We start from the raw sequence: 26,012 nt of genomic DNA, 5'->3' as shown, positions 1-26,012 counted from the left end.
ATTAAAACTAATAAAACAAGTTTTAAAAAGAGACGTTTCCATTTGATTACATTTTATATGATGGTTTATGTAGAAAAAGTAGAATTGGGCTGAAAGATCTATCGCTTTATTACCCATTCAGGTTGTAAATCGTGTTTTTAAAAAGTAACTAAGTAATTAATTACTTTTGAAAATAAGTAATCAGTAAAGTGACGGGATTACTTTTTGGGTGAAGTAATCAGTAATTAGTTACTGATTACTTTTTTCAAGTAACTTGACCAACACTGGGTATAAGCTTGCTAAATTTGAGTTTCAGCTTTGTTATGATTAGAAACTCAAATTTGGGGGCAATTCTGACTGGCCCCCTCCTCGACTCAGAGATGGTCTTTCGCTTCTTAATGTAAATGGCCTCCTTGACTCAGCGCTCAAACCTACGTCTCAACTGTTCTGATACTCCTGACATATAAGGGAAACCTGCAGTCAGCTGACACTGAAGAAGTCACTTGGATGAGTGATGAAAAAATTCTCACACTGAAAATGCTACGTACAGATGAACTGAATGAACTTTTTGGCATTTTCTTACCTGGATAATTTAGCATTTAGACGTGTGAGTTAATATAAAATGTGAATCGTAGTGTTCCAGTCAGTCTGACATGGATTTGTTCATCAACCAAACTACAGATCACTGAGTACAGACGACATTTTATTTTCTAATCTGATTCTATTTATAATAGTGAATATCAACTTAAAGTAGTACTTGCTTGTAGTGGTGCAACGGATCAAAAGTCTCACTGTTCGGATCGGATCACATTTTATTTGTCACGGATCGGATAAATTTTCGGATCAGCAGAAAAAAAGAAGACAAAAATTTAACTCGCCATTTACTTATTTAAGTATTTTTTGCCTACTAAAAACATTCAACTCAAGACTCATTACACGCAATTATATAAAAACAAATTAACATGGAATACATAGCAGTACAGGGCTTTCTATCTACTACTCCGCTGTGATATAACGAGCGGTCACGGTCACGTAGCTTTCCGTTGCCCTGGAGGTCCACCCATTTGTAGTTAGGGCAACAGAAGATGCCTGGGACAGTTCAGCCATTACTTTAAACTTTTCCTGCTCATACATGCTTGCGATCTTGTCACTGAAGTGGACGCGTAACAGGATGTAGCGCGTCATGGCGTAGCTCAAGCACGTCCATCATAGTTTAAACTAGTTAACAGAGATTTGCCGCGTTAAAGCAGTTACGGCATTAACGTCATTTTAACGAGATTTACGCTGACAGCACTAGTTACCGCGGATCACCCGTGCTTGGGGCTGCACGGCATCAATGCGTCAACTAACGCGTTGACTAGTTTAAACCCCTTGTTTTGCACAACAGAATGCGGCCTCCCGAATGCTGCTAAACACCCCGTTAGCTTTAGTAACAGCTTTAGCCCGGTCGGACTGGGCAGCAAAGGGCTGCTTAAATACCGCAAACTCCTCTGCTCCTCTGCTAGCGCTGGCCATAACTATCGCTTGACAGACTGACCACGCGCACCATACACATACTTTTTTCTTCTTTTTCGAATCTTCCGATCACGTGTGTGCCGAACCGTGGAGTGGGATTGGTTCGGATTACGGATCAACCGTGATCCGTTGCACCACTACTTGCTTGTATGTGTTTATGTAATTAGCTACAATGGCCTTAATTTACTGGTCTTGCCTTTTGTGTTTGTGTTGCAGTTTTAAGTGAGAGTGGACTTTCCAAATGTTTAGAAAAAAACAAAAAAAAAACAACAACAACTATAGCCTGGTTACATTCATGTCTTTAAATTGTTTGATCACACACAAAGGCTACTTCCTTCCACTGTGTTTCAATTAAAAGAAAAGCTGGTGCTCAGAGGAAGAGGGCGGGCTTTACTTGGTGTCAGTGCGAGAAATGAAAAAAAGCTCAAATGAGTGAGAAGGACGATGAAGGAAACATCTGTGCTGTGTCTGCTCTGTAAGTAGAATCTCTGTGTTTGTTTGAATTCTTGTACTTTGACTGTCTGCTCTCCTGATAACTGATGATGGACTATACTTAAAGTATAGTCAGTGGTGCACATAATCATAATGATCACTTTCAGTGCTGCTTTTATAAACAGCTCAAACTGTGGTAAAAGACCATGATGAGGCTCAACTGCATGGATACTTTCATGTCGTGAGAAATATTAATAAAAAGAAAATCCAAAGATAAAAAGAACAAGTGGTAGAAACTTGATGGATGAAATGGTTCATAAGGACTCCAGGTTTCCCCCAACATTCCAAATACATGTTAAGGTTAAGTCATTATTAATATTTATTTATTTATGTTTTTACCATTTTTTTTGATTAAGTGTGAGAGATACAGATATTGACGGGGTCAGGTTATGTTAAAAAGCATAAATTGTTATACATTGTTCATTGGTTCAAAGGTACACCACACTTCTTTTTTTTGCTTGTCTGTTCTGGTATATTTTTCATTTGAACTGTTATTCTGCCAGAGTACTCATATTTACAAGACGGCAATGATGGTGTGTCAGAAAAGACTCTTTTGTACATATGTTCCTTGAAGGGGATTGGATCCGTTCTTTTCCACCGCAGCTGAGGGCTAGGAGTTGAAGAGAAGCTGGTGTATGTTTTTGTCAATGACCTGATTTTGGAAATAAAGCATATGAAGTGAGAAAGCAACTCCCATAGTCATCCCTGCCTTAAAGCTGCGACATAAGCATTGCACACTTTTTCAGTTCTTTGTTGCCCAAAACGTATGACTGGCACCAAAGTAAAAATAAGCAGATATAGAAGACACAAGTTTTTGGTTTGTGTGGACCTGTTCTTCATGTTCAGTTAAATCAACCTGAGTGTCATTTCTCTTCAGTTCTGATCTCACTGCTGAGCTGCACAACAAACCAAGGTCAGTAAAGGACATGCTGGATCACTGTCACAGGTGACACACTCACCTGTCTGTGTTTCTGCAGCTTTCAACATTCACAATGTGACGACAACTTAATGACTGTGTTTGCTTTATTTTAGAGAATCACACCACCACACCTCCACCTACATCCAACTCTGCTCCAACACTCTCTCCTCCTGTTGTCTTTGTGTTGTCATTTTTTACATCATCTACTCTTACGGTTCTGCTGGTGTTACTGGTGTTACTGGTGAGAAGATACATTGGTAGGAAACTTGAAGGTGAGATTCACACTGTCAGTTTTACATGTGGTTTTATTTTCCTGAATAATCTACTCATTTATTATGAATAGATGTTTTTTTATTTACATTCTCTGCACATGCAAATAATAATTGTTACAATACAATAAAATATAGAAATAAGTTTAGAGCAAGTTGTTACATAAATAAAATTCCATATTGAATTTTTACAGTAAATTGCACTAATTGCGCTGACATTTTGATCATTTCAGCAGATCATGACAAAGCTGAGGAAGATGACATTAAAGATGACATCACATACAGCGACATCAGAATATTACAGCGTCAACAACAGTCAGTCGACCAAAGCAGAGGTAATATTGCTTCTAATTTGTCTTTTGGGGTCTGGGTTTTGTGGTTGTGAGATTTGAATGTCAGGAGAAGCTTTATTTTATAAAATGTGAACACTTCAGGAACCAGAAGGGACTACATTTAGGAAAGTGCTACATAGCTTGACTTTTACGCTAAATACATGGACTGTATGAGGGCATCACACAGGCACAGATAGATGCTAATTAGAGCTAATTAAAATTAAAATATATCCTAGAATTTCACTCACCAAAACTGGTGCTCAGACTTTTTGTATGGTTTGTTAATACAGTGAAGGAAAAGTTTAAATGCAGCAACATTTTTACAATGTATTTCCTCATGACTGTGAAGACATGTTCGCTGACCTTAACCTCTCCAATATGCTGATTTTAGTTTAATGTTTAATTTTCCTGACTCTGAGTATGGTTGATTTTATAATAGAAGAGGGCTCAAAGTGAACAAAAGTATTTTGTTGTAACAGGAAAATTAAAAGAATTTGTTTTAATTGCTTCATTATTCAAATTAAATTAATCTCTGTATCTATTTTCAACTGTTTTAAAGTTTTATAAAGTTTAGTATTTGGTAGTTTGTGTAACATCCTGTCATGCTGACCAGATACATACATACATAGATCCTGACGATGAGCTGTTGTATTTTCAGTCATCAGTGTTTTTAAATATTATATTTACACCCAAATTGTTTATTGTGTAAAAAATTCTGAAACAGAAACCCCGCCCCAAAAAACCCCCAAAACAAAACAAAACAAAAAAACAAAACTATACAATAAGTTCTGCAGCTGCACTGCATGCACTGATGTCCTGTCTTTGTTTTACTGCACAGAGAGTGATTCAGCTCCAATCGATTTAGAAGTGAGAAGTGAAGGCATCACCTATGGAGAAATCATTGTTAAAGAGCAGCAAAAAACCCTCCCCTGCTGTGATGCTGAGACAAATCCCACGAGTGAAACTGATCACAGCCCAGAATCAGCAATTCAAAACAACAACATTGCAGACGTGGAAGCAGAGCAACTGCGGACGGAAGTTTCAGGCTGTCTCAGTGATGAAGAGCTCCCAGCATCCCCCAGCAACATCAGCATGGAGGAGAGGAAGTCACTCACATCACTTAGTAATGACAACAACATCATCATCCTTCCGGCAGACAAAGGTAGGCGCATGCTTTTTCTAATCCAGAAAGACTATCAGGACAAAATGTTGTCACTGCTCAGGGACAAAAATGCATGCGAGCACCTGAAAAATCACCCAGGATGTGGTTACAGGAAGAAGGTGATAGATTGTCTGAAGCAGTTAGAAAGGGACAAATTTAGCAAACATACATAAACAGGATGCACCTTTAAGACTGCATGTCTGTAGGATCAAGTTGGTCACCTATAATATTTCTGAGTTTCTGACTTCGATCCTCAACCCGCAGCTCTGAACACCACATCCTGATCACCTTGGATTTTGTTGAGAAGGTGAGAGATGTCATTATGGAGGCAGATCTTGTACGATGTTACATGTCTCTTCTCTTGCGTTCCAGTCACTGATGCGTTGAAGGTAATTTGTACGAGATTACAGACTGACCCAAAACTCAGCAACAGAACCACTTTCAGCACCAATCAAATGTGTTTCCTTTTCGAACAGTCTTCATTCCATTTAAAATACGTTTATTAGTTTATTATTATTAGTCCCACACGTGCGAAATTTGTTGCGTCACAGCAGAAAGCAGACAGTTAAAATAGTAAAATTTAAGGTCAACAATGGGATAGGATAGGATAAGACAAACAACAAAATTGCACTTTGTGTTATTGCACCTGTGTGGATATGTGCATTTGGTTAGCTGCAAAATTCTTTGTTATGGAGTCTGACTGCAGTAGGGAGGAAAGACCTGCAAAATCTCTCTGTCCCACATCGTGGGTGTTGCAGCCACTGACGGATCTGCTCAGTGCTGTCAGAGTCTCTTGCCTGTAGTGCTGACATATTTGGGTCAGCACTACAGGCAGAAACATGGGTGTGCCGTGGGTTCCCCGCCCACTGTGGCCGAATTGTACATGGAAGAAGTAGAAAATAGAGCTTTGTTATCCTACACTGGAACACCACCAAGTCATTGGTTCGGGTACGTGGATGATTACGCGGATTACATCCAGATGAACAGAATCAACCTTTTGCAGATTTATTTATATCACCTAAAATCTTTTGGGGGTCTTTTTCTTGTTGTTGTTGTTTTTACGTTCTTTGCTGTATTTACTTTTTTTGCAGCATGAGGGTCTGTGAACCAAAATGTGATCACATGTGATCATGGAGGATTGTTTTCAGCAGTCCAGTGATCAACATAAAATGTATTTATTTAATTAGTTTTCTTTGAGCCACATTATGTCTTCAGTACTGTGGTTTCAGGTACAGGTTGAGCTTGTATGGCCCAGATGTCAGGCGTGTTTTGACTTTTAGCAGTGTGGTAACTGGATATTTCATCAAAAAGCAGCTCAGATGTTTCTACTCTCTGCTTTTGGCTCACACGCCGGTTATAAACAGGATAAATTTGTTATTAATAATAATAGGCTCAGGATGGAACATATGAACAGACTAAAGGTCTTTAACTGTAGGTTTTCAGCCTGTCAAAGTGTCCCTTTAATACAATGAGTCATTTTGACTTAAACGTCTGCATCTAAAACCACAGTAGCAGCTTCCTGCTGCCTGTTGTTCAGTCGAGTTAACCACAGCTTGAATCTAAACATTCTCACCATAGTGTGTTGCTGCTTGGCTAAGAATAGTTTTTTGAAAACATGCGTGCTTCCTGCTCTGTGGTGAAGTGTATCAGTCACCATGAAGAAACAAAATAGCAGCTTTGTGGTCATCTACCTTCGTTTATTCCCACAGAAACAACACCCAGCTCTTTGTAGTCATTTCTCAGAAGAGCTGTTAAGGAGAGGTACAAACTGTGAAATTCAGTTGCTGTTTATAGAAGTTAAGCTCCGAATAGATAAAAATACATGAATAAAAAGTTAATCAGTATAAAATGTTTCCCTGTAGTTGTAATAATATACATTCGATATACCTGGAGAAATTTACACATCTTGCAAAAAGTAACCCAGCTGCAAAATAAGATGTCACGTATGGACAAACAAAGTCAGAGGTCCAGCTGCTCTTCATCTTTCACTGTGGGCCGATCCTGTTAAATTTGATTGGATCAGTACTTCTCTAAAGCTGGACAGGGACATATTTACCACTGTGTAAAAGGCTGTAAACATTTGGTAATGAAGGAGAGGAAGGCTGTTCCATTCATATATAAAATAATAAATAGTTAGGTAAATAGTAGGTTTTTAGCTACTCAGTTGCCCTGCTTCATATTTTTCATTTCATGATGGAACAAGTATTTCAGGTGGTCTGGATTCTGCTTTGTAGATGCAGTTGTTGTTGTTGTTGTTGGTTTTTTTTTTTTTTTTTTTTTTTTTTTTAGCAGATTAGTGTTTCAGACTTGTTTCAAGTCTAATGGATCATCCTAAGAAACTGTCTGTGTAGGTGGAGAGAGGCTCCCGAATCAATTCAATCCATGATTTGATTCAATTTGAATCGGAAGAATTTGGCCTCAGGCAGTCAGAAATATTATAATTCTGATCACTAATCAGTACATATCCATATTTTTATAACTATAAAAAGAAAGGTGACACTTGTGAGACTTTATCAAAGGTGTAAGCATCACAGCAGATGCCTTTGTGCCAAAGTAACTGAGGATAAAACTCAGAAAAACATGAAGGAGAAGGCCTGGGATTTTAAAGCAGGTAATCTTAAAAATATTCTGCAGTAGAACAAAAACTAAAGAAAACCGTGAATCGACATATGAACATTACCTGGACTGGTGAAGTGAAGCAAAGTTACAGAGGTTTTTATTAGAGACAGCTATGCATTTCGCATAATATTAAAACGTTTCTTGTCAGAAGTCATTTAAGTAAAAAAGAAAAGAAAAAAAAAAACAAAGTGGCCAACAACGCTGTAAACAACTGTAGACTGCAAGTGAATGGGAAACTGTTTTTGTACTCGGACAGAGAGAGAGCTGTGCATGAAGTGTGATTTTTATCGTTGTGGGGACAAAACTGCAAGAAGGGATTCATGACGATGTTTATGTGAAGCGTAGTTTGGATCGTCTTTTGCTGCTGGTTCAGTGAATATTGTTTGGAGAGAGATAAAAACTGCAGCTTCAGAATCAGCACAAAAAAAGACGTAAACACAAAGTGCGGAACCGCTGATGCATCAGAATGAGTAAGCTGTCGGCTTTCTAATTAATGTCTTGTTGTATCTCTGTTGTGGTCAGTGCTATCCTCTGTGCTGCTGCATGCTGGGGCAGGAGGTTGAGGGTCGCAGATGAAAATAGACTAAATAAACTGATCCACTGGCTCAGGGGGTTGGAAGCTCATCTTGTAACCGGAAGGTTGCTGGTTCAATCCCCCAGCTCTGTATGTCCTGGTCGTTGTGTCTTTGTGCAAGACACTTCACCCTGCGATATACAGCCTCGCTTCTGTCAGTCTGCCCCAGGGCAGCTGTGGCTACAACTGTGGTTTGCCTCCACCAGTGTGTGAATGAATAGTGAAATTGTCTAGAAAAGTGCTATATAAATGCAACCCATTACTAATGTTGTGGGGATGGAGCTCTGTTAGGGTGGTGTCGGAGAGGCGAATGTTGTCCAAGATAAAGACAATGTTGGATAATACTTCCCACCCACTCCATGACATGCTGATGACTGATAACAGAGATGAAGACAAGGACAGGGAGAAACAGGGCTTTGTGTGTGTGTGTGTGTGTGTGTGTGTGTGTGTGTGTGTGTGTGTGTGTGTGTGTGTGTGTGTGTGTGTGACAATAATAAGCAACCGCTTTAATTAACGAAAAGAGGTTTAGGCTGTATTTCACATGGGTTACACTCGATGCTTCATTTAAACTCTGTAGCACTCCGATTGGAGAGTCTCTCTTATGGCGGTCAAGTGTGTGCCAAAGCGCAGCAAGGAAGTGTCTCGGTGTGCAGTGCTGCAAACCAGCTGATGAAATTGTTTTTACATGTTAATGTAAAAGCTACTCTTTTAGGCCAAACTCTGACCTCAAGGGTTATAACATCTGTAGAGTGTGGAACTGTAGATAGCATTATACTGCTAGCAGGCAGGTGTAACTGCAGGAGGAAAATAATTAGTAAGAAGCAGCATTAAAGGAAAAGGCAGCGCTAACTGCCGTTTAACACATTTTGGTAATTATAGACAAAAAGCAGAACTAGGTGATGAACTTGTTGCACGTCAAGACTCTGTATATAACCACTCACACTTTATAGGGGGGTAAGACAAGTATAGTGAAAGAAACAAAATCCAAGTGTAGCACCATAAAAGGAGGGTTAAGAAAATTAAAGGAAGGAAGAGATATTTAGTTCAAAACTGTGTATGAAGGGTACAGGAACACAGAGTACTAAAAAAACAGAAAAAGTAGGCGCTGAATGAGGAACTTTAATAAATGTAACAGATCGAGGGACTGCAAGGCTTTTGCGCTGTGCTTATTCTCCCTTGTACATGGGACAATAAAGAAGCTGTTGAAATGAAGAAGTCTGTCGGGACAATAACTTTATTGGTAAATCTTGTTACATGCTTTTGTTTGCTACCTGCTGAGTTTAGATAGTAGCTGATTAAGCTCAGAAACCTTTTAAAAACACCAATTGGGAGCTATGAGAATGTAGGATGTTGTTTTTATTCAGTTATTGTTCCTTATAGTTTATAGGTTTATGTTTGTTTTACAAATGTTACTGGTGATGGTCGGTGTGATGCTAGCTGCTAGATATGGTTAGCCAGCCCCCCAAGCCACATCACAATAGGGGGAGGTATTAAAATATAGATACTTGCTTTGGTTACAATGAAATGATTGAGTGTGAATAGAACCACGATATTTGACGTTTTAAAAAGCATTTCAAAAGCATTACATTGTGAAGCATTGTAAACTAAGTGACATTTGGTTGTCAAGAGGTAATGAGGCTTTTAGGTACGTTTCCAAAGTTGATCATCTGGACGTAACGTTTTATAGGAGCAATCTTTCGTCACTCATCCAAGTGACTTCTTCAGTCTCAGCTGACTGCAGGTTTCCCAAATCTTATAAACAGTACATTTGCATAATGACTGAAACCAGCCCACTGAAGGAACAATGTGCTGGGAGGTCAGTTCCTTAATCTTAATTATGCAAATTCACATGACTCTCATGATTCTCAACCACTGATCAATGGCCATGATGGTGTTTGCTCTGTGTTGTAGAGTCATAATGACACCCAGTTTGTGCTCAAGTGGATGATGAGAATCAAACCTTAGATACTGATCCATATGCGTAGGTTTATGGTACACGACAGCTTTTAGATGTCCCCCATTACTGATGGAAATCTCACAGTCTAAGAGGGCTAACCTGCCACTTTTCATATCCTCCCTGGTGAATTTGATGTGTTCGTCCACCAAATTTATCTGATCCGTGAAATGGAATTGGAATTTCGTCTGTTACTGTTACTATTTTTATAATTTCTTCTTGGAGCAACTGTAACCCACATAATTTCCTTAGGGATTAATAAAGTCTTCTGATTCATTCTGACTTCAAATCATTTAACTGTAAATTATACATTTAAAATTTTTAATGAGCCGTTTACCCCGAGTCCTAAAGTCTATGTTTATCTTCTTACTCTTCTTATATTTATTGCTTGTTTACTTGCACTGCTGTAACTGGAGCCTCGTCGTCTCGTCTCTCTATATACTGGACTGTATGTAGCAGAGATGACAATAAAGTTTACTTTGACTTCAGCAAGCAGGCGCACTGAGGGCTCTCGCGCTCACTTTTCGAGTATAGAATTTTGAAAAACCATCCGTGTAAATTATAAGTCTTATATGTATTGGTGTTTTCATGTTTGTTGGTTTGTTTTTATTTTGTCTTATTTTTACATTTTTGAAACCCGGCAAAGAAGGAAATGACTACAAATACAACTCAGTGTTCCCCATATCTGATGAAAAACCACAGACTGAGCAGCTGAAACGCATTTTTATAATTTTTATAATTTTTTAATTAATTTTTTGTACATTTGTACATTTCAAGGACTCGTCAATTTTTGGAGTGTATTTTTTATGTATCTGTATTATATTATACATACACATTAAATGTTAATCTTTGTCCAAAACAATGCACCCAATTTACTTTTTACTCACTATGAGCATCATTCATTATTCTCCCCCAGTAATTAAGGTTAGGATATGTATTTTATTCCAATCCATTCTTCGTTTGCAGCATTTAAATAACCTTTATCAGATTTGATGGTTTTGTTACAGACTTTTCAAAAAAGTGTTTTGCTTTTCTTTCACAAATGTGGGGATTTAATTGTGTTAAAATGTACAAAACAGTGATGTCATGTTTTCTGACGAGGACCCAGGCACAGAGAGACTTGATGAATGATGACTGATAACAGAGACGAAGACAACAGACAAGGACAGGGAGAAACAGGGCTATGTGTGTGTGTGTGTGTGTGTGTGTGTGTGTGTGTGTGTGTGTGTGTGTGTGTGTGTGTGTGTGTGTGTGTGTGTGTGTGTGTGTGTGACAATAATAAGCAACCGCTTTAATTAACGAAAAGAGGTTTAGGCTGTATTTCACATGGGTTACACTCGATGCTTCATTTAAACTCTGTCGCACTCTGATTGGAGAGTCTCTCTTATGGCGGTCTAGTGTGTGCCAAAGCGCAGCAAGGAAGTGTCTCGGTGTGCAGTGCTGCAAACCAGCTGATGAAATTGTTTTTACATGTTAATGTAAAAGCTACTCTTTTAGGCCAAACTCTGACCTCAAGGGTTATAACATCTGTAGAGTGTGGAACTGTAGATAGCATTATACTGCTAGCAGGCAGGTGTAACTGCAGGAGGAAAATAATTAGTAAGAAGCAGCATTAAAGGAAAAGGCAGCGCTAACTGCTGTTTAACACATTTTGGTAATTATAGACAAAAAGCAGAACTAGGTGATGAACTTGTTGCACGTCAAGACTCTGTATATAACCACTCACACTTTATAGGGGGGTAAGACAAGTATAATGAAAGAAACAAAATCCAAGTGTAGCACCATAAAAGGAGGGTTAAGAAAATTAAAGGAAGGAGGAGATATTTAGTTCAAAACTGTGTATGAAGGGTACAGGAACACAGAGTACTAAAAAACAGAAAAGTAGGCGCTGAATGAGGAACTTAAATAAATGTAACAGATCGAGGGACTGCCCTTTGAATCTGCATGAGGCTTTTGCGCTGTGCTTATTCTCCCTTGTACATGGGACAATAAAGAAGCTGTTGAGATGAAGAAGTCTGTCGGGACAATAACTTTATTGGTAAATCTTGTTACATGCTTTTGTTTGCTATCTGCTAAGTTTAGATACTAGCTGAGTGTTAATAGAACCATGATATTTGAGGTTTTACAAAGCATTTCAAAAGCATTACATTGTGAAGCATTGTAAATTAAGTTACATTTGGTTGTCAAGAGGTAATGAGGCTTTTAGGTAAGTCTCCAAAGTTGATTCTGTTCATAGCGTTTTGTGGGAGAAATCTTTTGTCACTCATCCAAGTGACTTCTTCAGTCTCAGCTGACTGCAGGTTTCCCCAAATCTTATAAACAGCACATTTGCATAATGACTGAAACCAGCCCACTGAAGGAACAATGGGCTGGGAGGTCAGTTCCTTAATCTTAATTATGCAAATTCTCATGACTCTCATGATTCTCAACCACTGATCAATAGCCGTGATGGTGTTTGCTCTGTGTTGTAGAGTCATAATGACATCCAGTTTGTGCTGCTGCCATGTGTGGCCACTTCCCCTGATCATCCTTCATGTGTATTTAGTCTCTGTGTTTCATACAGTCTGTGTCGCGTCGTCTGTGTTCCCACCCTCCGTGTTTCCATGCCCAGTCTTTTGTATCCTCAGCCATAGCATAGTTTGTTCCCAGTTCAGGTTTGTTTAAGTTACTGCTCTTGTGCTGCCCTCATTCTTGTTTGTTTCTGTCATGATCATCAGCCACAATAAAAGGCTCGTTTTTGTTTAAGTTCACTCCCGTATCCTCACTTGTATTCGCACCTGGGTCCACCACACACATCTCCACACGGTCTATCTCCACGGACCGTGACACTGAAGGAACGATGGGCTGGGAGGTCAGTTCCTTAATCTTAGGGTCTGCTCCAGTGACTGTAGAACAGTCATTGGTCTGCACAATGACATTTCCCTGACAGTATGCCTGTTTCAAATTAATAATTTTCATTTCAATTTGTTATTTTATTTTATTTGATTCTATATCTATGTATGGATGGATGAGTTGTACTGAGGCAATGAAGGTACAAGTTGTTCACTTTCAAAACAACTCATTTTGTGAGTACCAAACTAGATGTCTAAGGTCTCTATTCAAACTGATGTCCTACTGGTCATTTGTAAAGGTGCTACCGAAGCAAAAAAATAAAAACAATGTATGGAGGATTTTTTTTAGAATCAAGTAACTCAAATTACTCTGTGAATCGGTGCAGCCCCACTGCACAGTCTGAGCTGGGACTGTGTCATGCAGAGAGATTGGACATCTTGGAGTTCAAAGCTTGTAATCATGTTTCCTGTTCTTTGAACTGTGTGTGTTTGTGTTCAGACTTTAAACCAGAGCCAGATGTCGTCTACTCTTCACTGAAGTAGTCCACCAGTCCAACCACTGACGTCCAGCTGCTGGTCTCTTACTGGCCCATTCAGAACTTCAAACCAGAGGACATCCATGCATACAAATGATTACTGTGTCTGTTTGTTTTCACTTATTTGATTAAAAAAATCAGAACCTTAACCAGAGCTGTTTCAGTACTTACAGTTTTTTCTGATTGCTTAAGCACATTTTTTGTAACTATTGGCTAATTTTGCAAAACTCTTCACACAAATAAGAAAACCTGTCACCCAATAATCAAAACATTGTAGTTCTCTTGCAAAAGCAAACACAGCTAGATTAACTCTTCACACCTTCGTAAAAATGGTGTTTCCGTATCAAACAGTACACACAAGCCATCATCTACTAAGCACACAATGCGCCAACTGCACACTGATGGTATGAATACAAAACACATCTGGCTTTTGCTTTCTCTGTGCACAAGGTAGGCTATGTCAGTTTGAGCTCATACTTCTGTCATAGACCCATAAGCATAGAGGGATCCAAACTTCAAGTACTGGTGTTTATTCAAACACATCAAAACAAACACAAGTGTTTATTTCCAAGTATAGGATTATTTGCAATCGCCATAATGACTATATGGGTTACTTGGTCTGCAGTGAACATGCTTCCTCTGCCCCCAGCATCTGGTCATCTAGCAATTCTGTAAAGTAACAATTTCAGTATTTTTACATCAATGGTATTGGTGTGTTTCTCATTGGCATATGGCAGTGCTACAAATCTTTGTGCGAAGTGACTGTACTAACCGATTCTCATTTCAAGATGTCCTTATGGTACTTGCTACAGTGTAGCGGCTCGAGTTAGGGTGGACCTGTTGGCCAGCTACCCTCAGGGTCATTCCACGGTTGATTACATGGTCCACTATTGTAGCTCTGATGTCATCAGCAATTCTATTTCTTACTCTTCCTACCCTTCCTCTCCCCCCTCCTCATCTTCCTCTCCTCCCTCCTCATCTTCCTCTTGCTCCTCCTTGTCCTTGTCGTCCTCTTCATCCTACTTCTTCACCTCCACGTCCTCTTCCTCGGCCTCCTCTACTTCTCACTCTTTCTGCTCCCTCCATTGTACTCCGCACACACAGCTTACCTGTATTATAGTGCTTAGGCTGATTGCAAAGTGAACTAATTATCTAAAAAAGTTTTCACATGTGAAAGTGTGCCAGACAGTTGGCAAATTAGTGTTAATGATAGCCATACATGTGTATACTTTTGCTAGGAGTGTGTTGGAAATTTGGTAATTGAGTGTTGTGCAGTGAATTGTGCCTACAGTTTTGCAAAGTGTGTGTTACAGAATTGCAAACTGAGTGCAAAGCAGTTTTTGTGCTTTTAGTTTTGCAGACTCAGTGAGTGGTTTTGCTATAAGTCTGAATAGTTTTAGAGATTGTGCTACAGGAATCACAGTTAGGGTTTAAGCATTCAGAAAAAACTGTAAAATCAACAATGATTTAAAAACAGCAACAGCAAAACACATTTTAACATGTTTTAGTTTGGCACTTTGTTCTTGTTACCATGACAGTGATTTAGTTTTACTGCATGATCAATAAACTTCTGTTCTCACTGTTTTTCTCATGCTTGTCTGTGTCAGTGGCTGTTCACAGCACACAAGGGCTTCAGTGCGACTACGATCAGCAACGTAACCATAGTTTAGAAATTTAGTTAGGATCAGAAATTTTCTCTTAACCTGTCATATTAAAGGTGCAGCCCCTGTGATGCAGTCACCTCCAGAAAAGGCCACACTTCTGAAGACAAAATAGTTGCAATACAAAACTTATATTAATTAAATAATTAATAAAACTTCACTTAAAGGAAAAAAAATATTAGTGTCTAAATTACCAGTTATCACTATCCATGTGACTCAACAATAAATACAATAAAAATAATAACTAATTAATAACATTGTACTCTGGAATAAACAGTGAAAGCATCACTGATGATCTGCTTGGAACTGTGTGGTAATTAAACTCAAACAGCTCCATCTAGTGGACATACATAAAAGTTGCTATTCCAGTCAGTCATCAGCCTGTTTCTAAATGTAGTTATGTAGTTTGACCTCATGATGGCAGTGGCCAAAACTACAGACTAACATGTTTGGGAACATTAATATCAATGTTTTTAAGTACTTTAAGAATATTCTTTCTCTTCTGATAAAGATCTATTCAAAGAGTTTTATAACCATGGCCATCCACACCACACAGAATTAACCTGATAAACGTGGTTTCAAAAGTCATGCAGAGATCAGTCCAGTTGATTTCTTCAGATGAGCCAAAACACAAATCCCGCTCAATGATTACATTGGAATCTTTTGTAATCTAACCAGTCACTTACTCTGGTTTGTAATTTGAGGTCACAAATTATTAATTATCTGAGGAGGTTGAAGTGATTGAGGATAGAGATGATTACTAAGAGGGAAGAGAGCTTGTTGAGAAGATGTAAGGAATACTTTGCAAAGCTCATAAATGAGAAACTGATAAATAGATAAATGCCACTGAAGTCCCCCACGCCAACAACTGGCATGCAGCTACTGGTCTCCAACTCGTTCTTCCAGCACCTCAGAAACGAGGATGTCCACATATTAACAACATTTTTTACATGTGTTTTTTTTTGGTCTTGTTTTCCCCCCTTAGTCATGTCACATTTGTTGGTGTAGATTTTGTTTTTATGATACAGATAGATATTTTATTTTGAATATTGAAACGATTTTAATTACCATATTTTTTATACCACATATTACATCAACTAGCATTTACACTTATCTTATTTTTTCCAGCGTATTATTTAATCCCATACTTGAACGATGTTTTCACAATTCATATCCATATTTTCGGGATCTGATATCTGTTATGATTATGGTGACTGTCACAGCACTCAGACCTGGATGACTGAGAACCTGTCATCCAGGTCATCGTAGTCAAAGGAGCTTGTAAAGAAAAGCGTCTGGACTTCTTTAAGTTAGTTGAAGACGTTTCACCTCTCATCCGAGAAGCTTCTTCAGTTCTAAGGTCAAATGGTGGAGAGTCCCAGATATAAACCTAGTGGGAGTAACCCCCCACAGAGGGACAAAAGGACCCCCTGATGATCCTCTAATCGCCTGAGCCAAGGTGTGAAACTGGGTGTGGGTCCCAATCAGCCAGAGTTTCGGGTGAGCTCATTGTGAAACCTGGCCCCACCTTATCATGCGAATTCCTGAGGTCAGATGGCCCAGGATGTGAGTGGGTGTTAAGGCGTCTGGGAAGGGATCTCAAAACTGGATTATAGATGGCAGAGAGTTGGTGTCGTAAACCCCCGCCTCTGTTCAAAGATGGTCGCTCACAGTGGACATAGATGGCTTCTTTCACTCCTCTTTCAAACCATCTGTCCTCTCTGTCCAAAATGTGAACATTGGCATCCTCGAAAGAGTGTCCTTTATCCTTAAGATGCAGATGGACTGCTGAGTCTTGTCCTGTGGAGGTGGCTCTTCTGTGTTGTGCCATGCGCTTGTGAAGTGGCTGTTTGGTCTCTCCAATGTAGAGGTCTGAACATTGTTATCTTTTTATGTCACACAGTGGAAATTTGTATTTATCTTGTATATTGTTTTTATTCTGATTTTTAGTGTTTATATATGAGTGTTGTTTTATTTGCATGGTTTTATTCTGTTTCTATTGCATGGCTTTTAGTGTTTTATGTGACATGGTTTTTATCCACTGTGGACTGGCTGCACATGGGACGAATTAGCTGATAGGGACCACCTGCTGAGGCAAGGGTGTGTCCAGAGGTGGCCTATCAGCTGTGTAAAGACCTTTTAAAAACGGGCTAGCTGAGCACTGAAGCAGAGAGGCCCCAGACTGGAAGGTTAATGCGAGATGGCCAGTGTGATGAGGTGACCCAGTCCTGACCTCATGGAACGGCAACAGTAAGAGACAATGCGTGTGATTGGCAGCAGGGCAGAGGTTTACCCATAATGAACATGTGGCATAATTATAGCAGGGGGGGGGGGGGGGGAGGTTAGTGAATGTAGAAAATGGTAGTTTTACGGGTTTTAGAATTGTTTTTAGTAGAGAGCAAACATTTTATTACGTACATTTTAAGAGTGTTTTTATATGTGCTCCCTGGCCTAGTAATAAACTGTTTCTGATCAGACCTGCTTCCTCTCTGTGCCCGTGGTATCTGACTCGCTTGCTCCCCCTTGTATTTTAAAGAATCTTTCTTTTTAGCGTGACATTCTGGCGCGACCGCTTTAGTGTCCCCGCGCGCTACACATACACCACATTGTTAAGTCTGTGTTTTGGCATTTTTTTTTTTTGTCCCGTTTGGATCTATAGCCATCAGAATTGTTGTCTTGAGGCCAAGAAAGATGCCAAGCGGATTTATTTTACCAAGTGGATCATCATGGCCTTGCCATATTGGTCCATTTGGTTGACCTTTATTATAATTATGAATTTATTTTATTTTCAGTTGCAAACGGGACAGACATAACTGTGGGATAGGACAGGGGGAAAGAATGAAAGAAAGAGGGGGAGAGAAAGAAAGAAAACCAAAGGGGAGAAGAGACGGTGAGAAGGGGGGGAAGAGAGAAAAAAAAACAAACAACAAAAAAAAACTCCTGGGTCACCTGTATGGAGAAAGAAAAAAGAAAAAGAAAAAACAGAGGAGACAGCAAACAACAAAGAGTAACATAATAATAGAAAAAAAAAAAAAGCACCATCACAATAAACTAGCTAGTCATAGATATCAATAGTTACTAAATAATAAACGATATTGTGCAGTACGCAAGATAGACAGCGCACAGTGTGCTTTGAGGCAGCAGCCAAGAAAGCTGTAGTCCGCGTCTGTGAATACCCATGTGTACACCTGTGTGCATACCTGTGTGGATCAGCATGCTTGCATTCCAAAGGTTTCTCCATGTAATGATCTGCTAGGGAGTGTGGGGAGCCACAGCCCTGTCCTTTATGGTATCAAGCAGGTATGGAGGAGATCAAAACTCCAGACATCCAGAGGCCCCCAGAACACAAGAGACCAAGGAAGACCCACAGAGGGGCAGCTGCGCCACTGTCCCAGTAAGAGCTAAGGAGAGTCCCAGATGAGGGCTCATTCAGCAGCCGCGGAGCAGAAGCCAGGGGGAGTTGCAGTGACGCGCCCGTGAGCTCCGCCGGCAGCCAGCTGTGCCTGAGTGACCAAGCCCCAGGCCGAGAGGCCGGGGGCACCCCACCTCCGAAATGGCCCGAGCGAGCCCCAATAAGCGGCCGCCAAGGAGTGAGCCGGTGTGTACCCGGACGCCCACCCCCAGATACAAAGAACCACCAACGCACCGACACCTGAGGGAGTCCGCCACCGGCAGGGGAAGTGGTGGTGGGTGGAGATAGGCCTCCAAACCTTGGAAGGCCTGAGATGTCCCCAGAGAGGTGGCGTCTGATACCCAACCTGACATATAGACACAAACATACAGGCACACACAGACACAAACATCCATTCCCACCCTCATGCTCTCATGTGCACTTCACACTCAACCGACGTGGAGACAGACATAAAGAGACGCTGTATACACGATCACACTCCCCAAGCGTACTCTACAAACCGGGTCTAGGTACCCTTGCCCCTGGAGGGGGGAACCGCACCCAGACCCAGGTGGTGTTACCCTTTTCCCTGCGGTGGGGAGAGGCAGACCGCCCCGACTCCGCAGCAGCAGGGAGGCCCCACACCCCAGACCGCAGCCGGACGGCCAACTCCTCCTAGCCCCCCCGCTCCAGCAGGCCGCAGAGAACGGGGGTGAGAGAAGACTCCAAACCTCCCTCCACCCGCTCATTGTAGTGTTGATGCATGTGTGTTCTAAGGTGCAATTAAAACCCAGGAGGGCATGGAGCTACCTGCCAGAGAGCAGCAGGTAAGCGCATAGTCCCTCCTGTTAGCCCTCAATGTCTACGTGTATTTAAAATTGAGAGGTGGGCAACGATGCCAGGGGTGAGGTGTACACCCTGATGGAAACTTGGACTCCGTGTATTGTGCCCACCCCCAAGATCCTATATGTATGTGTAATGAGGGTGTGAGTAATGTGAATGTCTAAGTTGTGGGATAAAATTGAGGCAGAGGCAGCCAGAAGGGGACAGAGGGGGGGGTAGCCTCCTCTGCACCCTGGTGACATACCCATACTCCAAGGCCCTGCATGTGTGGGTGGTTGTGGTGGAGCGGGAGGAGGGAGGCAGCTGGAGATGGGGAGGGAAGGAAGGGAGGGGCAGGTGACCCCTCCCTGGGGCCAGCTCCCCCGCTGACCCCAGTAGGCACTCCCACACTCCGCGACCCGCCAGGGAAAAGGGGGGCCCAGGCCCATCCAGACCGGGGCCCAGCGCAGCAGCGCCCCCCGGCCCCACAGAGCCCGGGACAGTCCACCCAACCCCACCACAGAGAAAACTGCACCCACCCCACCATCCACTCGTCTTCCAGACTAGATGAGACAATAGACGCCCAGGCTGAGATCTTCCTCCACCTCTCCTGTATCTCCCCCTCCTGCAGAGAGTTCCTGAGGGGAGGAAAGCTCCTGCAAGGTGTGACAATCTCCCCCACCGGTTGAAGAGCCCCACAGGCGGCTCGACACACCGGCGGCACCCTGCGCCATCCCGGACCCACCCAGGGGCAGACAGGCTACCAGGTCAGTAACCCACGTCCGTCATCACAGACACTCCCCTAGCCCCGCTGCACGCAGCCACGAGGAAATGGTCAGAAAAGAGCCCCCAACCGGACATGACCGCTACCCCGGGTTGAGCCCCCCAAGGAAGATGCCTCCGGGGAACCCCCCGACGCCCTAAGCCTGTCCCTGCCCCCACACCAATCACAACATTGAAGGCGGGACCAAACTATGACCCCCCACCCCCACTAGGTGATGGAGCCGATCAAAGGAGCCCAGAGCAATTGATCTGATGTGGTGGCCGAGGCTGTATCAAAACTAATGTAATCTAATAGATAATTTCTATATTGGTTAGAATTAAGATTGTTTTTATTTTTCCAGTTCATGAGGACAGTTTTCTTGGCTATGCATAGGGCAGTGAAAACCATATGGGCTATATTGTTTTCTGAAGTGACATTATCTAAGCTGCCCAACAAACACACTAAGGGGGAAGTTGGAATGTTACATTTCAGACACTTTGATAAGTCTTCACATATCTCGCGCCAAAACTTCTGCACTGGTGGACAGAACCAAAGAGCGTGAATGTAATTGTCTGGTGTGTTTTGGCATTTTATCTTTCGGGTGAACCAGTTTTTGTCTGAGCGTGTTGGTGGGTCTGAAATGCACAGGGGTGTCACTCTTGGAGAAAATTCTCCTGAGTTTTTCTGATACACCGGCTACATAGGGGATGACAATGTTGTTGCGTCTGTCCTTCTTATCCTCCCTCGCTGGTGTCTGGTCTTCTTTTCTGTGCCTCTTTGCTGACTTTAAGAACGCCCATTTAGGATAGCCGCACGTTTTGAGTGCTTCCTTTACATGTGTGTGTTCCTTCTTCTTTCCTTCAGGCTTAGAGGGAACATGTTCTGCCCGGTGGTGTAGGGTCCTAATTACTCCAAGTTTGTGTTCCAGAGGTTGATGGGAGTCAAACAGGAGGTACTGGTCTGTATGTGTGGGCTTCCGGTAAACTTCGATGTTGAGGTTGCCGTTCTCTTCAATGTGCACAGCGCAGTCTAGGAAAGGCAAACAGTTGTCCTTTGTGTCTTCCCTGGTGAACTTGATGTTTTTATCCACAGCGTTAATGTGCGCAGTGAAGGATTCCACTTCTTGTGTCTTGATTTTGACCCAGGTGTCGTCCACATATCTGTACCAGTGGCTGGGTACTCTTCCTTTGAAAGAGCCAAGAGCCTTCCTTTCCACTTCCTCCATGTAAAGGTTGGCTACAATAGGTGACACGGGGGAGCCCATGGCACAGCCATGTTTTTGTCTGTAAAAGCCTTCGTTGTATTTGAAATATGTAGTGGTGAGGCAGAGGTCTAACAGTGTGCAAATCTGATCGGGTGTGAAGTTGGTCCTGTCCTCCAAGGAGCTGTCTTCTTGTAGTCGTTTTCTGACGGTCTCCACGGCCTCCGTGGTGGGTATGCAAGTGAAGAGAGAGACTACATCAAAGGAGACACTATGGTTTCATCTGAAATATATTTTATATATATTTTATATTTTGAAATATATTTTGAAATATATTTCAAAATATTAAAAAAATGCCCAAAAAATATATGCGTTAAAATACATTTAAAAATATATTATAAATATATTTTGAATATGCAAAAGAAATACATGTATAAAGAAAGCTCACGTTTTCAAAGAAGCAATCGTATCCTTCAGGTGAAGCCTTCCTCAGACCCTCCTCCAGGGAACCCACAGTTTTGTAGTTGAAGGCCTCATTAAATCCCAGCTCTTTGAGGTAAGCCACTTTGGCATCAGAGCCTGCCGAGCCCACCACCTTACAGCCCTTGATCTTGGCGATCTGTCCCACCACGGAGCCCACTGCTCCAGCTGCAGCGTTCACCAGCAGGGTCTCACCCTTCTGGAGTCCCAACACTACTTCTATCCCATAAACAGCTGTCAGTCTGCAGAGAGACAGAAACAGTAAATCCAGCTGTTGCCTCTTTGATTGCCATATTACTTATATCCACAAAAATCACTGCTTAGAAACTCTGCTTCAGCTCATCAGCAGGACAAAGCATCTGGGGTTTGTCCACTTGCTGTCTACTTATTTTTTGATTTTTAATTCTTTTATTCGGTTGCAGTTTGCAACCTAATAACTGCTGGAAGAGTCAGAACATCCTGCCATGATTTAGCGTCCAATAGAAAGTGACCATGATCCATGCAGATTACTTAAATCTTTCTTACCCGGGCATCCCCATGGCACCCAGAGACAGGGACACATCTTTAGGCCACTCAGACAGGATGGGAGTGAGGCCGGTCCCATCACTGAGTGTGTGGGTTCTCCACCCGCTGGTACTCACAACATGACTTCCCACAGGAAATGCTGGATTTTTACTCTGGATCACACTAAAGGAAACAGCAACATAATAACCACATTGAAAAGCTTAAACTGTAGAATACAGTTAAAGATCATAAGTCTACTGCTCTATTAGGCGTAAGGTACTCAAATACCAGACTGAGCACCTGTACAATTGGTATGTGTATTTCTGCAATGTTAATTCATTTTAACACATATGCTAGCCTTTCCTCTGTGTGACGTCGCTTTGTGTGGGAAACTGACTGCCGAGGAAGATCTGTTCTCAGTGCTACAAACTGTTCCTACAAATTAAAGGAAATGTGTGACATGTGGGTTTGAAACAGATTCCCTTTGAGGCTGAATAGAAAGTAATTTATTGTGCATGTTTGTCAACAAAAAACATTTCCACTGGAACAGATTGTACGGCTGAACAGTCGGCCAAGTATGTCTCAGCATCTGTTTTTACTCTTGAGTCAGTGAGGAATGACACAAAGTCTTTGGTCATTAGCAGCAGATGAAGGCCGCGTTCAGTTTCAGTAAACATCAGGCATGCACATCACTGAGGATAAAAGCTTTCCCCATGTGCTGGACTGTTTGTGTTTCTTACTTGGCCACCTGAGTTCCAATCATCACATTTCCTTCCTTCATGCTAACTCTGCTGAACAGCCTGATGAAACAAGCTGTCACAGTCTGGCTGGGGCAGACCGTATGTGTTGCAGACTCAAACGCAGACCAAAACGTGGTGTGGACTAGGAGTCCCAGGCTTCTAACGTTCTACCTTTAAAAGCCGGAGAGCAGTCAAATGGCTGGTAGGCTTTTAGCTAAGCTTTAGCTTCAGCCAAGTGGAAGCTAAATTGGCTAGTCATTCATATGTATATTAGGTTGTTACCTGGGAATTCTGGAGGGAGGGGAGTGGGGGTGTGTGATTGAGGGGGTGGGGGAGCTGCTAAAAGCTGTGAACTTACTTCCTTTTGTGTTTCATCTTGAAGCATTCTCAATCATCCAGGGAAATAAATCTCCAAAAGTCACCAACTTGGAGTGTTTCAGTTTGCCATCTTAGGGAGAAATCAACACACATGGGTGTATGTCGTTTGTTGCTGAGATTTATTGATGAAAACAGTACAAAAAAACCAACCATTTGCACACATATTTACAAATAATAATAAAAAGTGAGTGAATACATTTCAACATTTTCAGCAATCACTCACAATCCTGGCATCCATCACATCCACGCCACACTTTGTTTTGTTGTAAAGGGTGACAGTGTTTGGCTTCCTTTTGGTAGTGTTATCAGTCTGAACCACGCTGTGCATGCTGCTAAGAATATAGACTGTCTTCTTCCGTTTGGCCGCATACGCCAATGTGGCAATTGTTTACAATGACATGACAGTAAGCATTATCAGTGCACATACAATAAAAGCATCTAATTTTTACTCCAACATTGATGATGATTTTGCTTTGGCTCTTTTGAACCAAAACAGGTTGGAAAATCCCCTGAAATCAACAGCAATTGAGAATGAATTGCTTTCTTTTCTTCTGCGTTATTATGTGTAATTACTATAATGGATTGCATTATAGTCTCAAAACCTCAAAGCGCTGTTCAATTCCACTATTCATTCACACTCACATTCACACACTGGTGGAGACAAGCTAGCCACAGCAGCCACAGCTGCCCTGGGGCAGACTGACTAGTCATAAGAGACTCTTTTATGTTGCCCCCATGTAATTGTTTTATATTTATACTGGTAAAATGTGAAGGATTATTCATGCCATTGTACTGTCAGGGAAAAAATTAAAGGCATACCCTAAACTCTTGACCCTCTACAGAGAGACATTGTTGCACTTTGCTACCATGTTAGGGTCCACATGTGAAAGGCAAAATAGTCGCAAAATGATTACAAATATGGTTCCAAACCAACTTCCTTCCAAGCAAAGACTAGAAAAGCATATCTTCCCTTTGGCTTCACCTGCACAAGTGCCTAGGTCTCCCCTGCAGCATTAGTTTTCACTGTTGGGAGCAGGTGCTGGGCTCTCGATATCACAGACAAACAGTATCCCACATTCTTGATTTTTAGTTCACAAACTCTTCTTGTAATGACTAACTACTCCTGACATTTTGGAGATGTTAGCTCTTTATACAGTAAAGTTACAGTGGGATCTGTGAGTACAAGAAAATAATTATTAGAATATAATGTGTTAAATTTGCTTAGAAAAGAGGGTCCAGCAGTAAATCAGAGGAACAAGGAAAGGATTTGTCTGTGCGTTTTAGTTTGGCTTAGCTATAGGCCTGAGAGTGTGTGTAATTGTGTGCAGGGAAAGGAATTTATGGACACTGGGGGTCTGTCTGTCATAAAAGGAGACAGGAAGCTACAGGTGGGGGTTGCTGATGCTGATGCTTGTACCTTTAATAAAAGCTCATAATTATTATAACTTAGAAATAGGTTTGCAGGAGACTCTCCACTTTAAATGTAAATGTAAGACAACAAGAGGCCAATGGCCCAGTGGATGCAGAGTGGGGGTCTCAGTGTTTGTAATATGTTAACTATGTTTTGTATGTTGCCTAAAGGAAGTTGTTGTAGCTTGGGTGAGGAGATTACTTTTATGACTGTCAGGAAGTCACATACACAGAGACACACACACACAGTGCTTCGACTGTTACGACGCACCCACACCTACAAGCACACTCACTCACGTGACTCACACATACACACACATACAGTCACTCACATGCACTCACATAGACATATGGGTACGCACACACACAGGCACTCATGTGCTCGTGCATACACACACAAACACAGAGTTTGCAACACACCATGGAGGTTTTATGATGGGGTCATTTCTATAAAGCTGACTGTAACAAACAAAGGAGTGGAAGATTTGCAGAGGGCCTTGCACGTCTCCCCTTCTAGAAGATGCATGCTGAAATGAAGATGAATAAAGATGAATAAAGGTTTTTGTGAAAATGACCGTCTCTGGATGCCCAAGGAATAAAAAGAACCGGGGTGAAACTGATTTCGCAACAGATCCAAATAACATCAGGCTGATCCTGCCACGATTTGTTTCCCCGTTTCAAATCACGGACAAACAGTATCCTACATTTGTTTATGTTTTTGAACCCATTTTGCACAGAGAGGCATTTTTTGAAAAAATGTATTGATAGCAATGTTGAATATTATTACACATGAAAAAAACAACGACATGTAATTACTTTGTGACACCTCTGCCTTTCTAAATGTAGGGACAGTAACGTGTGTGTATATGTATGCGCGTAAAAACTGAAGATAGTCAGATCAACAATATTTTGTCTTTATCTGCCATTCTGCAATTCAGCTCATGTAAACAATAAAGTGGCGCACAGCGTGATGTGAAAAAAGGCACATACCTTTGACACTCCGTGACGAGACGACCTCTGTATTCCTCGTCCACACAAAAAAGAAGTTTAAAAAAAAAAATCTCAGTTTTCGGTGATTCGAAAGGCTGTTTACATGTGGACGAAAGGCCCAAATGCATAGAAACAGCTGCGTTTGTAGGTGTGGACGTAGCATAAACGAGTTAGTAGTATATTTCATTACTACCTATAATGTATTACAGTTTAATTGTTTTTGTTTGATTGTTTACCAAATATCAGTGGAGTTTTGAAAACAAAACATTTTTCTTGTAAAACAAAGGGGGGCCCAACCTCACTGTTACTGTAATGCAAAACACTTTATTAAAATGGATGAAACAGTAAAACACAAAGACAGCAGTATAATCAATCAGTGAACTTGATTCTAACTAAAGGTCATTGTATTGTAAAAGACTACAGGAAAAAACAACAACAACTGCAATCAGTGGTATATTAAAAGAGTACAAAAAGATAAAAGTTGAATGTC

The 26,012-nt window shown here is 41.3% G+C and overlaps 2 protein-coding genes across 2 annotated transcripts; one reads left to right on the top strand and one right to left on the bottom strand.

The window, feature by feature from the left end:
- Positions 1-1,938: 1,938 nt before the first annotated feature.
- Positions 1,939-13,239, top strand: LOC146673371 (uncharacterized). The gene is made up of 6 exons (XM_085402286.1): positions 1,939-1,969; positions 2,864-2,899; positions 3,019-3,177; positions 3,408-3,509; positions 4,345-4,668; positions 13,146-13,239. Exons 1-6 carry the CDS (start codon positions 1,939-1,941, stop codon positions 13,187-13,189), a joined length of 696 nt encoding a protein of 231 aa, XP_085258412.1. The 3' UTR covers positions 13,190-13,239.
- Positions 13,240-19,858: 6,619 nt separating this feature from the next.
- On the bottom strand, positions 19,859-25,058 carry LOC146673370 (prostaglandin reductase 1-like). The gene is made up of 5 exons (XM_085402653.1): positions 24,993-25,058; positions 22,745-22,857; positions 22,026-22,187; positions 21,469-21,742; positions 19,859-19,867 (listed from the first exon to the last, which is right to left on the bottom strand). The coding sequence occupies exons 1-5, from the start codon at positions 25,056-25,058 to the stop codon at positions 19,859-19,861; spliced, it is 624 nt and encodes a 207-aa protein (XP_085258779.1).
- Between the last annotated feature and the right edge of the window lie 954 nt (positions 25,059-26,012).

The sequence above is a fragment of the Rhamphochromis longiceps genome, linkage group LG3, assembly GCF_057381845.1.
Source record: "Rhamphochromis longiceps isolate RC_006_pf linkage group LG3, R_longiceps_female_GT1.1, whole genome shotgun sequence".
NCBI lineage: Eukaryota > Metazoa > Chordata > Actinopteri > Cichliformes > Cichlidae > Rhamphochromis > Rhamphochromis longiceps.
Note: the sequence above shows the minus strand (reverse complement) of the source record. Positions and strands in the feature narration are given on the sequence as shown.

Coding starts and splice junctions, on each gene's coding strand:
- LOC146673371 (XM_085402286.1), top strand. CDS start 1,939: ATGAAGGAAACATCTGTGCTGTGTCTGCTCT. Junction 1,970..2,863: donor ATCTGTGCTGTGTCTGCTCT/GTAAGTAGAATC, acceptor ATTTCTCTTCAG/TTCTGATCTCACTGCTGAGC. Junction 2,900..3,018: donor GAGCTGCACAACAAACCAAG/GTCAGTAAAGGA, acceptor GCTTTATTTTAG/AGAATCACACCACCACACCT.
- LOC146673370 (XM_085402653.1), bottom strand. CDS start 25,058: ATGCATCTTCTAGAAGGGGAGACGTGCAAGGCCCTCTGCAAATCTTCC. Junction 22,858..24,992: donor CCACTCCTTTGTTTGTTACA/GTCAGCTTTATA, acceptor TCTGCGTTTGAG/TCTGCAACACATACGGTCTG. Junction 21,743..22,025: donor GGTGCCATGGGGATGCCCGG/GTAAGAAAGATT, acceptor GTCTCTCTGCAG/ACTGACAGCTGTTTATGGGA.